The following is a 13,556-nucleotide window of genomic DNA, read 5'->3' as shown; positions in this document are numbered from 1 at the left end:
TTCACACCACTAAAGCTAAAATACAAGTTTCAAACGGGTTTTCAAGCCCAGTTGTCTTTGAAGTGGCAATCTTTAAATTTCCATTTTTATGAGCAACCTTAAAGTGTACCTTGAATTGAAGCTTACACATGGGTGAAATATCAGTGTATCTTAATTTATGATATTATCAGAAACTCAAGAACTGGAGGTGTGAATTGGCAACTGCTAACAATCAATTTGCTGACAAATTCAGACATATCAACTTAAAAGGTGATGATATGCCAGTGTTGCTTATTTCCACTGCCCTCAAGTTGTCAAAAATCAGTTATTGCAGGATTAAAGTCCTCTGAAAAATTACAATTTTAAAGATCTACAATTACATAAAAACAGTGAAAATTCTGCTGGGGAGTGTCCATCTGTCACAGAGCACCCAGCTGGGTCAAAAGGTCACAGTTCGTGGCGCGTAGGTCTTCTTCAAGACCGCAGAGGCACACAGTGGCTGCACCAGGCTCCTCATGATTGTGTGACAAAAGCAGCACGCCGTGATTGAAGGTCTACAGCCCTCAAACTGTCTGCGGGCAGCCACTGTGATGAAGATAATCATCTAATCTATCTAGGCAATAGTGAACATAGTGATTTGGGATCCCTACATTAAAACTACAGCCAAAGCATGCCTGAATCTTTCCCCCAACCCATTACTCAATCGTGATGATGTTCACTTAAACTAAGCATGTACAGCTGTAAATGATTAAACTAACGATGGCTTGATTCCATTTAGCTGCTTCAGTTTTGAGGTTCTAGTCCATACCATTGAGAAACAGCCTCTTCAGTAAACTTCTCAGGCCAGAGGCAGAACACTATTGCTCATCTTTTAACTTTTCACGTAACTTTATTTTAAAGAATTTAGTTTTATATCTGAATTTATTTATTTATTTATTTTGCTAATTTATCTGACTGCTTCGTACGGCACAGACAGATACAAGTGTGGTATCAATCTCACATCAGTCTCTCTACATAATGTTTTCAAACTATCTTGTGTTGAATGCAGTTAAATAAAGTGTTGACATGGGTTCTTGCAAACGGTAGCTTATCCAAAGCAAAAAATGGATGATAATTCTGCATTATTGTTTGTTCTCTCTCCATATAATCATATGAGAGAGCTTGTGATAAAATATCTTGGTCCAGAGCTCTCATACTCGTTAAATAAGAGAAACAAAATTACCAAAATATGTCACTGCACAACACCTTAAATAATTCACAACATAAAAACATCGAGCAGATGCTAGCACTTCTATCCTACAGGGATTGAACTATTTTAGTTTTAATTTTCAAAGAGCTTTTTTTGTTAATTCTGCCTCACATTTTCTAAATTTCCACCTTTAAGTAAAACTGAAACTACACCAGGGTTGAACTGAATGGTGCATTCCTTTGACTTGGCAGGCTACATGTTCTTTGTTTTTCTTGATTCATTTAATGGCCTTCTGTTATGTCTGAACCTATTTCAAAGGTACTATGAAGGCTGCTGTGCAGTGTACAGTATGCATCAGGACATGTCTGCTTCTGTAATGCACGTTATTTCTGTTGCCATGGTGATATTTGCAGTATTTTGTTCATTCACCTATTCAGGATTGTTAAGGGGCTTTCATGAAGCTGTGAAATGCATATGAACAAACTGTCTCGCAGTGTGACCTTATGTTCAGTACTTTCCTATAGTCATAAAATGTGGTTCTTGTTTGCTGTCTCCACTTTTTCTTACACTGTCTTGCTTATTACAGCTGCTAGGGCTTTCTTATGTTTATCAAGGATTTTCTGCACGTCTCAAACCTCAGAGTACAACACATTATTTTTAATCAAGGGCGGTGTACAGATAAAAGTGAAAAGTGAGTGTACAGACATATAAAATGAGACACTTAAAGCACCAAAACCTTTGCTGTGCAATCTTCGCATCAAGAATAGCTGATGGAGAAAGTGATTTCCGTCAGGGTCGTCAAAGATCTGGTTCATCAACATGATGTATTTTAGTCTTACTGAAATGGCCTTTTAAAAAGTGTTTACTTTAATTACATCATATTTTATAGAACACAATGAAAAAACAAATCCTCTTTGTGTGTCATGATTGGACTTCAAACCATGAATTCAAATAAATGAAGATTTAAAAGAAAGATTTATACTGAACTCAATAAAAGAGGCATCTATTTAAAACAAAACAGTTTGAAAGCACTTAATTTGAATGATATACTAATACTATTCTCCTATTAAAATGTACAAGATTTGAAAATATTTGTACACTAGCGACTACAGCTGCCAAAAAGATGGATAGAGAGACAAAAACCTTGCACAAACCAAATATGCAACTGAGACAATACCTCGGCCTTTCTGGTGCCTTGAAAAGATCTGAACACTCTGAAACAACTAAATGAGGCTTTCACCAGATGGCTGCAGAGAACGGCAGCTCCCTGGAAAAAGTTGCAGACTGGTTGCAGTCGTTTGGCTTTTCTAATGCGGTGAACAATCAGTTTTATGAGGGTTTGGTGATGTTGTTTCTTCTTCGTGTTTACACAGAGACTATGTGAAGAAACTGCGTGTTTGGTTGTAAAGCCTGAATTGGTTTTATATTAGACTCTCTATGCAGCACATGCCAGTTTCAATAGAAAGGAGTCAGGCTCATGGTGTACAAGGACAGTGGAAGAACGTGCTTTATGGAGTTTTACCGAGAAACAAAACTGCACAAGTCATATTTTGTAGCTTAATGAAAAACATGACACTGAGAGCTGTACCATACACCAATACACACATCCATCTCCTGTGCTGCTGGGCTCCCAAGTGCTACAAACTTTGTTGCGAGTTATCTTGGTTCCACCTAGTGGTCACCTCATATTGTGCATAACCACTGCACATTATTTCCCAGGCTTATTGCTCTGTGATGGAGCAGTAAGTTTGTATGAGCTATGGGACATTCTCCTTTACTTGATTAGAGCCCGCTTTACTGCCTCCCATATAAGGCTGGCATCCTGTTAAAGTAATTGAGTCAAATGACGTAGGGCTGACTCAACAAATGAGGAATTGCAACCAATTAAGCAAATGGACTTGACTTACCGGACAGTGATGAAAATGTTGCGCTGTAACAAGAGTGGGAGTTTGAGGCCAGTAACATTCATCTTTTATGTTTTTAAAGATGTGGAAAGCAAATATCTTTCTCTCTAAGTAGTACCATAAATCCTTAACACATGATCAATAACAAAAACACAGACACTTGTAAGAGGTCACTGGTCTTTGGTTTAATTGGTATTACAAACAGTAAAACACGGCACTGTGGTCAATCAGTGAAATGTGAAGGCCATAGAAGAAGAAAAGATAAGATACAGAGAAGCCATCAACAAAAAAAGCTGATCGTCTGCAGAATAAAGACATAGCTGGATGTTGCTGTGTTATTTCTTTTACTCGCCTCCACACAGCTCCAGCAGGATTTTGCGGTAGTCACCAGATGTATCTCCCTATGCAGCGAGAGAAAGATCTGTGAGACTTCAAAGGACCGGTGTTGGGAATAAGTGCAACCGCTCCCATAAACCCAAAATTATAACATTACTAAACATTGTTGTTTCCTAAGGATGAAACTTTGGCCAAACAAATGACATGAAAGAAGTGACGAATCACAGTCTCATCCCTGTTCAAAGCTACATTAAAGCATCACATAAACTTAGAGTTGCGATTATCATTACATCACAGCTGATGCATTGCAAAGTCTTTGCTGACTACAATATTTCCCCACCCATGACATCCGGTGCTCACCTTGATGAAGGAGTAGAGAGTCTTGCCATACATCTTCAGGAACTGTGCCTTAATGTCCAACATGTCAATCTCAGCCCTGGAAATCATTAATCTGATGAGGACAGTATCTGTGGTGCCCAGCCCCTGACAAGAGAAAGAAACTGTATTTATATTGTGCGTCATAGAGTATGTAACATCAGTCTGCTCTTCTTATTCCTGATGTACGGTAACTACTGTAATCATGTTTATCCATAACTCTAAATACGTGTATATTCAAATATGCTGTATAGAAGGAAGAATAGATGTAAGGAAAGCATGTTTGTGATGTACTTTTTCGGGAAAACGTATAATTACACTGATCAGGAAATAGCACTGCTATTATATGGACACAGAAATACACAAGAAGGATAGGATATACAAAGGAAATCATAGATAATATGTACATTAATTTCATGTATATTACTGGCTACACATTACACTATAGTAGCTGCATAACCAGCATGAAATATTTACCTTCATTGATTTGTATAATCGCTCTGCAAAGAATGCTGGCTTGTTCCTCATGCATTTCACTGCAAAGCAAAAACAAATCCCAGCACGTAAGAGGCAATACTTTTACAACAGTAACTCCAGTTGTATAATGTCAACTGAAATGCCCGGCCCTTATGTTGACACAAAGGGGTACTAACAGAAACTTTTCACACATAAAAGGGATTACATCATCACCAACTAGATGCTCAAATAATTTCCACAGAGTTAAATCAAAACTGCCATGGCACAGTGTCAACAAAAGCTGAATAGCAGATTCACAACATTAGTATTTATTGCAGCGTTTTTGTATGGAATTACATTAAACTGTAAAGGTGTTCCTATTATTTGAGCCCCCATACAACATCTTCATGCCCTATGATTGAAAGTTTAGAGTTCCATTTTGGTGACCTCTTAAGTACCAAGAAGTCACTACTGTATGTTTCTTCACTTAATTTCCCTCAGACCACTTGGTGAACTAGCAGCAAATACTATACTGTGTTGTCTAAAAACCTTGAGTTATGGGTTGTGGCTTCTTCCTTGTCTGTGCTCAATTGAACTTGGATGTTAACAGCTTTCATTGACAGGGTTGAAAACAGTTGCAAACTGATATGTTTTTGTAGCAGTCGCAGAAGAGACAGACCTATGGCCAAGAAGACATCCTCCAGACAGCCAGACATCTCCCTCTTAATGCTGTCCTCAATATCTCTTCCAGAGATCTTCTGATACTCCTCGAACACTGAAGGAGGAAACGATGTGATGAATGGGGAAGTAGAATACAATTAAGTAAATTATAATATCACTAATTAAAGAATAAATCCATCTGACTGTCACACTCTGATTTTTTTCACACACTGATTTTTCATCACACACAACACGAATGAATGGTGTCTCAACGAAAAGAGTGAGTTTGCTCCTAAAACTCCCACAAGGGGTCAGTAAAATCCCCATGAGTCTTCAACGTGACTTTCTGCAGCCACTTTAGGTAAAAGGAAGTATAATCACAAGACACACAACACTAATAAACACAAGGACTTTAGGTCTGCAGATTTAAAAATTTTGCCAGTATGCAGTGAGAATACCTCGCATCAGATGGTTTCGGTTCCTCACACAAAGCACCGTGAGGAATTTAACCTCGTCTGTGCCCCATCGAGCCTCACCAGCCTCATAGATTTCCTTTGATCACAAGCATTATAAAAAAAAAATTTAAAAAAATCATTCCAGGGGTCATAATTTACACACACCCTTTCTTACACAGGCCCCCGAACCTTTACCTTAGCATCTAGAACAGCCTGGGCCTCGTCCACTTTATCGTTTTCATCCCGTCCAGCCTGCAATGTAGAAAACACAGCAGCTTCAGATAAAATAAGTGCAGCACTGCTGACTGTGGGGACAATAAAAGAGGAAGGAAAGCTGGTGTTTAATGATACAGATGTGACTATTCTTACCTCCTCCGCCTTAAACAAATAGAGGTTGTGAAAACTTATCACCCCAGGTTCCTAGTTGTATACACTTTACAAATCATCTTGTGTGTCCAATAGAATTTCAAAAGGTTTTCAAGAAGATACAGGGAAATGAATACTCTCTGTTTTTACTTGAATCTAATTCTTTATTTAAATCAAATTGAATTTGAATTTGAATTTTATATGATCATAAGGTGCCATTAAAAACACTGACACTGGCCCAAGCTGAGAGAGGGTATTGGCCGATGTTTGCTTACTGTGAGTAAAGAGACCAAAACTCTCTGAAACATTCCTGATGTGTCTCCACACACAGTGTCTTCCAGGTCTTCTCCAAATTCTGTCACAGAAAAACATGGCAAATTAGAATACAAAGCATGTAATCAAATACCTGTTCGATTTTGACCAATATGAAGCAGAAAATCAAAACAAGCTGATAGCTACCACATTCTACATGACTATGGATATACAGTATATGACTATATAATGTGGCTTATAAAGTTTTAATGACTAATACCGTTTGCAAAGAGTTACCTAGTTCAATATCCAGATTGTCCAGTGTTTCTGGCCACCTGATCAATATAAAACCAATATTCACTCTCCTTTTGGCTTTGTTTTGGTTCTCACTAACTCCTGAGAAAGATATCTTTGCCACAAATTGAACACATTGAATTTGTCTACCAGTTGGTGCTGGACATGTAGCGCACAGTGGGGTTTACGAGAGCTTCTCAGGCCATGCAGTTAAAGTTCTTAAAAATGAAAACAAGGAACTCAAAGGGTATAAAAAGGGCAGCCGACTCTGGGGTTTCTGCACTATGAGCAACCACTTTCACATAATACAGTCATATGATTTGGTTTTAAAATCAAAATATTGATTATTGGAGATTTAAGGAGTTATAAGCCAGACCTCCTAAGTGACAAGTTAAAATAATGGTCCATTAATATTCGCTGTGTTGTGATCTAGAATCAGCAATTATGCTGGCATAATTGCTAAAGCGATACCACAAAGCACTACGCCATAACGATTTATTTATATGCACTGAAAAACAAACAATAAACTGCCACATAGAGAGCAGCAATGGCTTTTATGAATAATTTATGCCATCCACTGTTTCCCAATAATGCGTAGTTACTGTTGCACAATATCAGATACCATACGCAGCCCATAGGCATCAGCAGATGCTGACATATACCATGACCTGATATCAGATATTCTATTCACCGGAGTGACACAGCTACCTTTCTTGTAGAAGGCGGTGATGGTTTTTATTTCAGCGTTTGACCTCGAAGCGAGAATATCGACGAGACAAGCCTCTTCTGTTCCAGCCCCCTGTGATGACATAGTATGGACATGTGTTAGAACAAGATATGAAGACACGAAGTGGTGTGCTGCTTTTTTTAATTTAATACACAAGATAAGTTTATCAATAAAGGGAGGATTAGCTTAAAGGATAAGGCTGGCGATATTCTATATTGTTGTTATTGCCCACAAATCCACTTAAAGCAAAAATGTGTCAGTCAGTCTTTCAATACTTCCTGTTCTTTTTTTCTCCTCATTTTTAAAAAAAAGCTAAACAAGTAGTAGTAGTAGTAGTATTTAGTAATTAATAAATAATATAGTTTTTAGCAAATGTTATTCAAACAGGAGTAAACTGTGCATGTGTTGGGGACTATTTTCAGTTGTGGATTAATACACATTTGGTAAACTCGTGAGTATTTAAGGCAGCAGGAAGGTGTATGTTGGATTGATTCAAAATAAACTACAGTGCCCAGGTTCATTGAAATAGGGGAACATGTCACACAGTGCAATAGTGTGGCTCACTGGTGTGTTTTTAATAGTTTTTCGACAACAATGGAGCCTTTTGGCACCAAGTAATATGCTATATCAGGGCTTTAGCTACGCAGACACATCTTGCTCATTGTTGGTTCGGTTCTTTTGAGGAGATTTCATGGAAATAAGAAAAATATAAAATATCACCAGACTAATCCTTTAAAGAGAGGACAAGTGGATAACAAACACAGACCTTCATTGCACTTCTCAGCTCGTAGGCATCATACACAGGTGCCGGCATCAGCAGACCTAGAACGACAGTCCTGAAGTTCCCACTCAGCTCTGAGGACAAATCATCGGCCAGTTCCTGCAGGGTAGGGCAGGAACAGATGGATTAACAGCCCAACGGTCATTCCCAGGACTTCAATAAATTAATCTCTAATGAAATCTGATGGTCTTTGATAGTAAAACACAGTTAATACTGGCTTCATGTTCAGGTTTTGTGCTGCCAGCGTGGACATTCACACGTTCCAGCGGCAGCACTTGTGTCTCCGCTAGAGGGCGTGGTTTCTGGACACAGTTTTGTGACTTGAGAAGCTGTTCCACACAAGTGGCCTGTGTGACCACAGATGGGCGTCACCGTGTGCTACATGACTCACTCTTTCTGCCGGCGAGGGTTCCACTCACAGACGTTGCTTTTTCTTTCAAATAACTATATTGACCACTGACCTCTCTCACTGCGTTGTGAGCTGATCATTATCCCATTATGTCAATACATAAAACAGACCCAGACTTCCCTTTCGGTTAATGTATTGATCCACATAACAGTGAAACAAAGAAAAACGGTCGCTGGCCAGCATACATCTGTGGGTTCAGTGTACAGTTTTTATAGAAGTGAAAGTTCCCCTTTCCTACAGAATACAAGGCCATGTCTGTCCTTGTCTTTATTTAGAGGTGGTACTCATTTCTGCTTTACAGGTAATAGTTAACTTGCACATTACTAGTGCTATGTTAGCACAGTAAAACCCCACCTGAAGTGAATAAGTCATGAGAGAGTACACAGGGGAATAAGAGGCTAAGAGATGATACATGCACTGCTGCTGCCAGTAGTCTCTTTTAAGGCAGCTTTTCAATTCAGTCATTTCTTTGCTTTCTCTGCTTCATGCACTGTTATTTATGATAAAAAAACCCCCACAATTTCATTCGCAATTAGACTTTGATTGCTGCCTTTGAGAACAGCTCTTTCAAAACTCTCACCTTCCCAATTGTTTGTTTGTAGGCCTCTTTGATGCGCTGTCTCTGGGCAATAGTACGATGTGGTAGGACTTCAATGATTGCTGCCTCATCAGTGCCTGCAAGAAATATCATAATATTGAATCTCATAACCTTCTCCACTATTAATCTTACATTTCTTAAATTGTATGGATCACATATTCCTATACTCAATGTAAGAGCAGTGTGTAGGACACAGAATCAGAAGCAAAAGCTGTAACCCTGGAGATGATCCTAGCACACACTGTTTGTTGGCATCGACATAGAAACCATCTGTTTGCAATAGAGCTCAAATTAGGGTCAGGGGAAGATGATTATGCTTGCGAACCCTAACATGCATCAGCATTCGACGCCACAACAATTGCTCACATTTTTCTCTCTGAGAGAGAAAAAAACGTTCTCTCTCTCTAAGAGAGAAAAATGTAGTTTTCACATACTCCTGAATGTTTTTTTAGGATGTACCTCTTTGAGTGATACATATCTGTGCTACATACCTGCTTATAAGTTTTCAGAACAGGGCGACCCATAATGAGGTTAGTTCACCGCCACTTCCTCAGCATAGTCAGCAAAACTGAGATTAATTTACCCTCCATATCAGGAGTGAAGAGGAAGCTTTACAACACAATGTGTAAAGGGTAAAGTTGAGGCAATGTGTGAGGGCTCGCTCAGCGGAAAGGATGGACTATAGCAAACTTAAAGTTGCAACATGACAACATGAGCACTAAGCAACTCTGAATTTAGTTTTCAAACTTTCCTGGAGAGAAAGAAAGAGATCGAGGAAGAGAATAATTACATTCTTCTTCCATGGAAGACTAGTCTTAACGGCACAGTTAAACATATCTTTAGCTAATGATAGTTTCTGGACGACAGTGGCTGGGTCACTCACCAGCTCCCTTCATGGCTCCTCTAAGCCTCTGGGCATCTGCGTCTGGGTCAAAACCAGCCGCCTCAGTCACTGTTCCACGGTTTCCGATCTGGTCATAAATATTTTAAAATAACATCATTACAACTATTAAACATACACAAAATGTTTGAGTTGAGGGGAGATGTTCGGCTCACTGTGAATGAAGCATAGTATGTGCAGAGTTTGACACTAGAAGGCTATTTTCACATTCTTCTGTTGAAGTAAGAAAGTTGTGTTTGCCTAATATATGAGTTCAGGACTACTTCAACTAGTTTTGAAACCAGTTATTATCCAATATGGATATAATTTTGGACTTTTCACCGAAGAAGGAGACATCTTGTGCCCAACAGTTTTAAGACGAAAAAATATTTGCATGCTCATACATTCTGGATTTTTTCAATGAGTAAGAAGGAGAATATGTGCTTTATTGAAGTTTTTTGTAAAAAAAAGAATAAATAAATCAGATCAATTATTATTCAAACTAGACTATTTATTATGTCTTAAAATGCATCTGGAGGGGGCATTTGAAGGCTAAATAACATAAATTATGGCAAATTTTAATACAAGTAGGCTTCACAGTACAGATTCATTTCATCATTTCAAAATGCAAGACAAAGTTTAAGAGCTGTGAAATCTATTTTTCAGGAAGTCACTGCGAACCTTTATATATGTATTAGGAAAACAATATCAACAACCAGAGTTGGACGATTGTAGTCGAAATCTCAATGACGAAAAGGATTTTTTACACTACTGATATACTGCATTATGACAGTTGCATTAAAATGCAGGGTCGTATCATGAGTAACATAACGAAGAAATGCAAACCTAAAAATAATTAAAATTTTATACAACAATTTGTGTCCATGTTTAGTATAAAATAAACATGACATCAGACCTAAGATTTTACTTTATATCATGGGCTGTAATTGCAATTTTGTATCACAGCAGCAGCATCTCATTACAATATAATACCGATATAAAATGAAAAATCATAATATTTAATTGCTGTGCTGCACTCTTCAGAACAAGGCACAATGAAACGGTCCATTGTCTAGTGCAGAATATCTACTGGTGAGGCAAATAAATGTAAATGCTGTTGGATGCATGACTGTTGCCAATCTTCACTGTGCTCATGTGGAACAACAGCTATGGGAAAGACTTACCGCTGCCATTGTTGAAAGAGTGTGGATTTCCAAACTGGAGGTGCAGAAAGCTACAAAAGAACAAATAAATAAGGCCTGTATGTCAGTTGCACAAGGACTTGTTTATAACACAGAGAGAAGAAGGGAACTGCAGCATCAGGTTTAGGGGCAGTAAATGGTCTCTGTTTTGAAGGTGACCCTCATTAACCTCTGATCAATATTGTATGCAGTTCATCTTCTCATGGAGGGCTTCTGTCACACACATTTGGTCATGGGTTCTCTTGTGTCCCACGCTGGTGCTGGTGTCCCGGGAGCTAATCTCATTAAACTGGTGTTTGTTTGGCCACACATGTAATTACGCCACTGAGAGGGAAGATAGAGGGGTTTCACTCCCACCTGTTTTCCTGCCTGTAGGGATCCACTTACCCACAACATATATCTGTCAAAATCCATTTCGTTCTCAACATATTGAGAAGGCCTAGTTAGAAAATACCTGCAGAAAATGTGTGTCCACAGCCAAGGTGATAATTAAAAAGGACTTGCTATTGTTTATTCTCAAGCACAGTTAAAGTTTGTATTACTAATCAGACATAAACGGGACTCCAGACTCTGGAGTTTGACGGTGAAGACAGTTAATAAAACACGGTGACCTCAACTCTTTGTGTGGGTCAATAGCCGCACCTGAGCGGTCTGTCATGTAAAGACAGGGCAGGTGACCCCAAATACACACTTCGCACACTTCGTGGATGGACCACGGCCTGTGGAGACAAAGTGAGTTGCGCGAGCGCTTTGCAAACCTCTTCAGACAAAGTAACCGCTCGTAGCGGCACGTTCACGTTTGCGTAAATGTGTACATTGTATTCGTCAGACTTTCTAAAGTTAGCTCATGTTTTCCGGTTAATGGTCTTTAATCTTCAAATTAATGATATTCAAGTTTACAGGTTTCACTTTTCGAGATCACAAACCTCTAACCTCAGCGAATATCCTGGAAATTGAGCAATAGTAAATGTGGCATTCCTCCTCTACTGTACGTTTTAAGCACAGTCTGAAAAAGCTTTACACCGGAATTATAGCGCCAAGGTTACTACTGAAACTGATTTGTACCCCCCAAAGCTGTTCAAATCTGCACTATCATGTTCCAGAGAGCTTAACTCAAGATAGTCAAATGTGAAGAAAATGTCGTGTCAGAAGTGAATCAGGAAGCAGAGCGTTTTACTGGTTAACACTTTACTTGGCATGAAGTTGGTGGGCGCACCCTGCACACAGATAACCGGCCGCCTCATTCCGAGCTCTACGCTGGCAAATCAAATACCGCAGAGCACCTCGGTAACGCGACTGACCGTGAACTGAAGTACACCTTACCTGTCCCGGACACAATTCACGCACTCTGGAGCCTGAGGAGGGGGTAGAACGTCGCCGTACCCGGTTAAAGTAAAGCTTATAAGTCACAGCTGCTCTAAGGTCCAACCCACTCGGACGCAAAATTTTTAACGGGACCCTCCTTTCTCGTGCACTTCCGAGGATGCACACGGGCCACTGCTGCCTTCCATGATTGTCGGAAAAACGGGGAAAACTCCCTCCATGCATTACTGGTCACTTCATATAAATTGCCTAGATTAGTTTTTTTTTTTTAAATCGTATTTACACATTTGAAGAGAAACACGGGAAACCAGATACAAACAAACTGTGCGTAGTTTATGTTTAGTTAACCGAATTACTGTTAATATTGAGTTTTACTTCGATGTAACCGCTATCGATGGTGGATTTGCGGCCATTTGCCTCTGGTTTGTTGATTCCTTTGTAGTTCTTTCCACCAAGTGGCGGATATCGAAGCTCTCGGAACTCCCTGATACATCCGACCTTACACTCGAAAGTAGGCTGAGGTGAATCGTTTTTTCCCCGTTGTTTGTTTTCTTGTTTCAACGATTTGACCTGAACGCAGCATATGACCACATACGCGAGGGGGAGGGCGGAGGGCGGAGGCTGCAGCTGCGCTCCGAACTACATTACCCATATTTCCGTCCGCGAGTCAACAGCAACAGCTAGGATGTTGCGATATCGCTGGCAGCCAAAGATTGCTGTGGTTGCAGAGATTAGGCTGCTGGGTAGAAACCTCTCTCTGATGTTTTCGTAGATGTTAAATTCTGTGGTGTCTTCGCAGCTACAGTTGCAACAGACGGAGGCTTCAGTTCCCTGTCGACTCTGCGCTTGTTTGTGGAGAAGAAGGGCTTGCATCGCGCTAATGCGTTAGCTTACTAAAAAAAACACAGTTTATTGTAAATGGAAGCAATAAAATAGCTAGACGGGCCGCTATGTGGCATCAAACGGTCGCTTCACTTGAATGAGGATGGAAATATTTTTTCGGGCAACGCTATCGCACAGGTTAAACGTCGGATACATCGCACTCAGAGACACTATCTTCAGAGGATAACCTGGATAACCTTACACGAAATGTCATAGCGCTGAAGTAGCTAGCACTTAGCTAGCTTGGTAATGGCTGGACGAGATGGAGAAGGACCTAATGTTATCATCAGCAGCAGCCGACCATGAACAGCTGGATGGATAGCCACAGATATACTTTCTCCGGAGATGCTGTAGCCTCCTGGGTGGTGTAATTCACTTACATAACAGCTAGCCGCAGCCGCTCTATCTTTCACCAACTGGCTTGTGTTGGCAAGCAAATGGGAAATTCGCCACCAGAACTCTGGGTTGTCTCGGCACCATCATAAGTG

The 13,556-nt window shown here is 39.8% G+C and overlaps 1 protein-coding gene across 5 annotated transcripts; it reads right to left on the bottom strand.

The window, feature by feature from the left end:
• Positions 1-3,235: 3,235 nt before the first annotated feature.
• Positions 3,236-13,556, bottom strand: anxa4 (annexin A4). 5 transcript variants are annotated; one of them, XM_040156832.1, is made up of 13 exons: positions 13,449-13,556; positions 10,846-10,895; positions 9,665-9,752; positions 8,764-8,858; positions 7,760-7,873; positions 6,975-7,065; positions 5,996-6,075; positions 5,550-5,606; positions 5,358-5,451; positions 4,919-5,014; positions 4,261-4,319; positions 3,769-3,891; positions 3,236-3,473 (listed from the first exon to the last, which is right to left on the bottom strand). In XM_040156832.1, exons 2-13 carry the CDS (start codon positions 10,852-10,854, stop codon positions 3,417-3,419), a joined length of 963 nt encoding a protein of 320 aa, XP_040012766.1. In that variant the 5' UTR covers positions 10,855-10,895; positions 13,449-13,556; the 3' UTR covers positions 3,236-3,416. The 5 variants fall into 5 exon arrangements, with proteins under 5 accessions (XP_040012766.1, XP_040012763.1, XP_040012767.1 ...); XM_040156829.1 differs by lacking the exon at positions 13,449-13,556 and adding an exon at positions 12,604-12,711; XM_040156833.1 differs by lacking the exon at positions 13,449-13,556 and adding an exon at positions 12,562-12,646.

The sequence above is a fragment of the Xiphias gladius genome, chromosome 20, assembly GCF_016859285.1.
Source record: "Xiphias gladius isolate SHS-SW01 ecotype Sanya breed wild chromosome 20, ASM1685928v1, whole genome shotgun sequence".
NCBI classification, from domain to species: domain Eukaryota; kingdom Metazoa; phylum Chordata; class Actinopteri; order Istiophoriformes; family Xiphiidae; genus Xiphias; species Xiphias gladius.
Note: the sequence above shows the minus strand (reverse complement) of the source record. Positions and strands in the feature narration are given on the sequence as shown.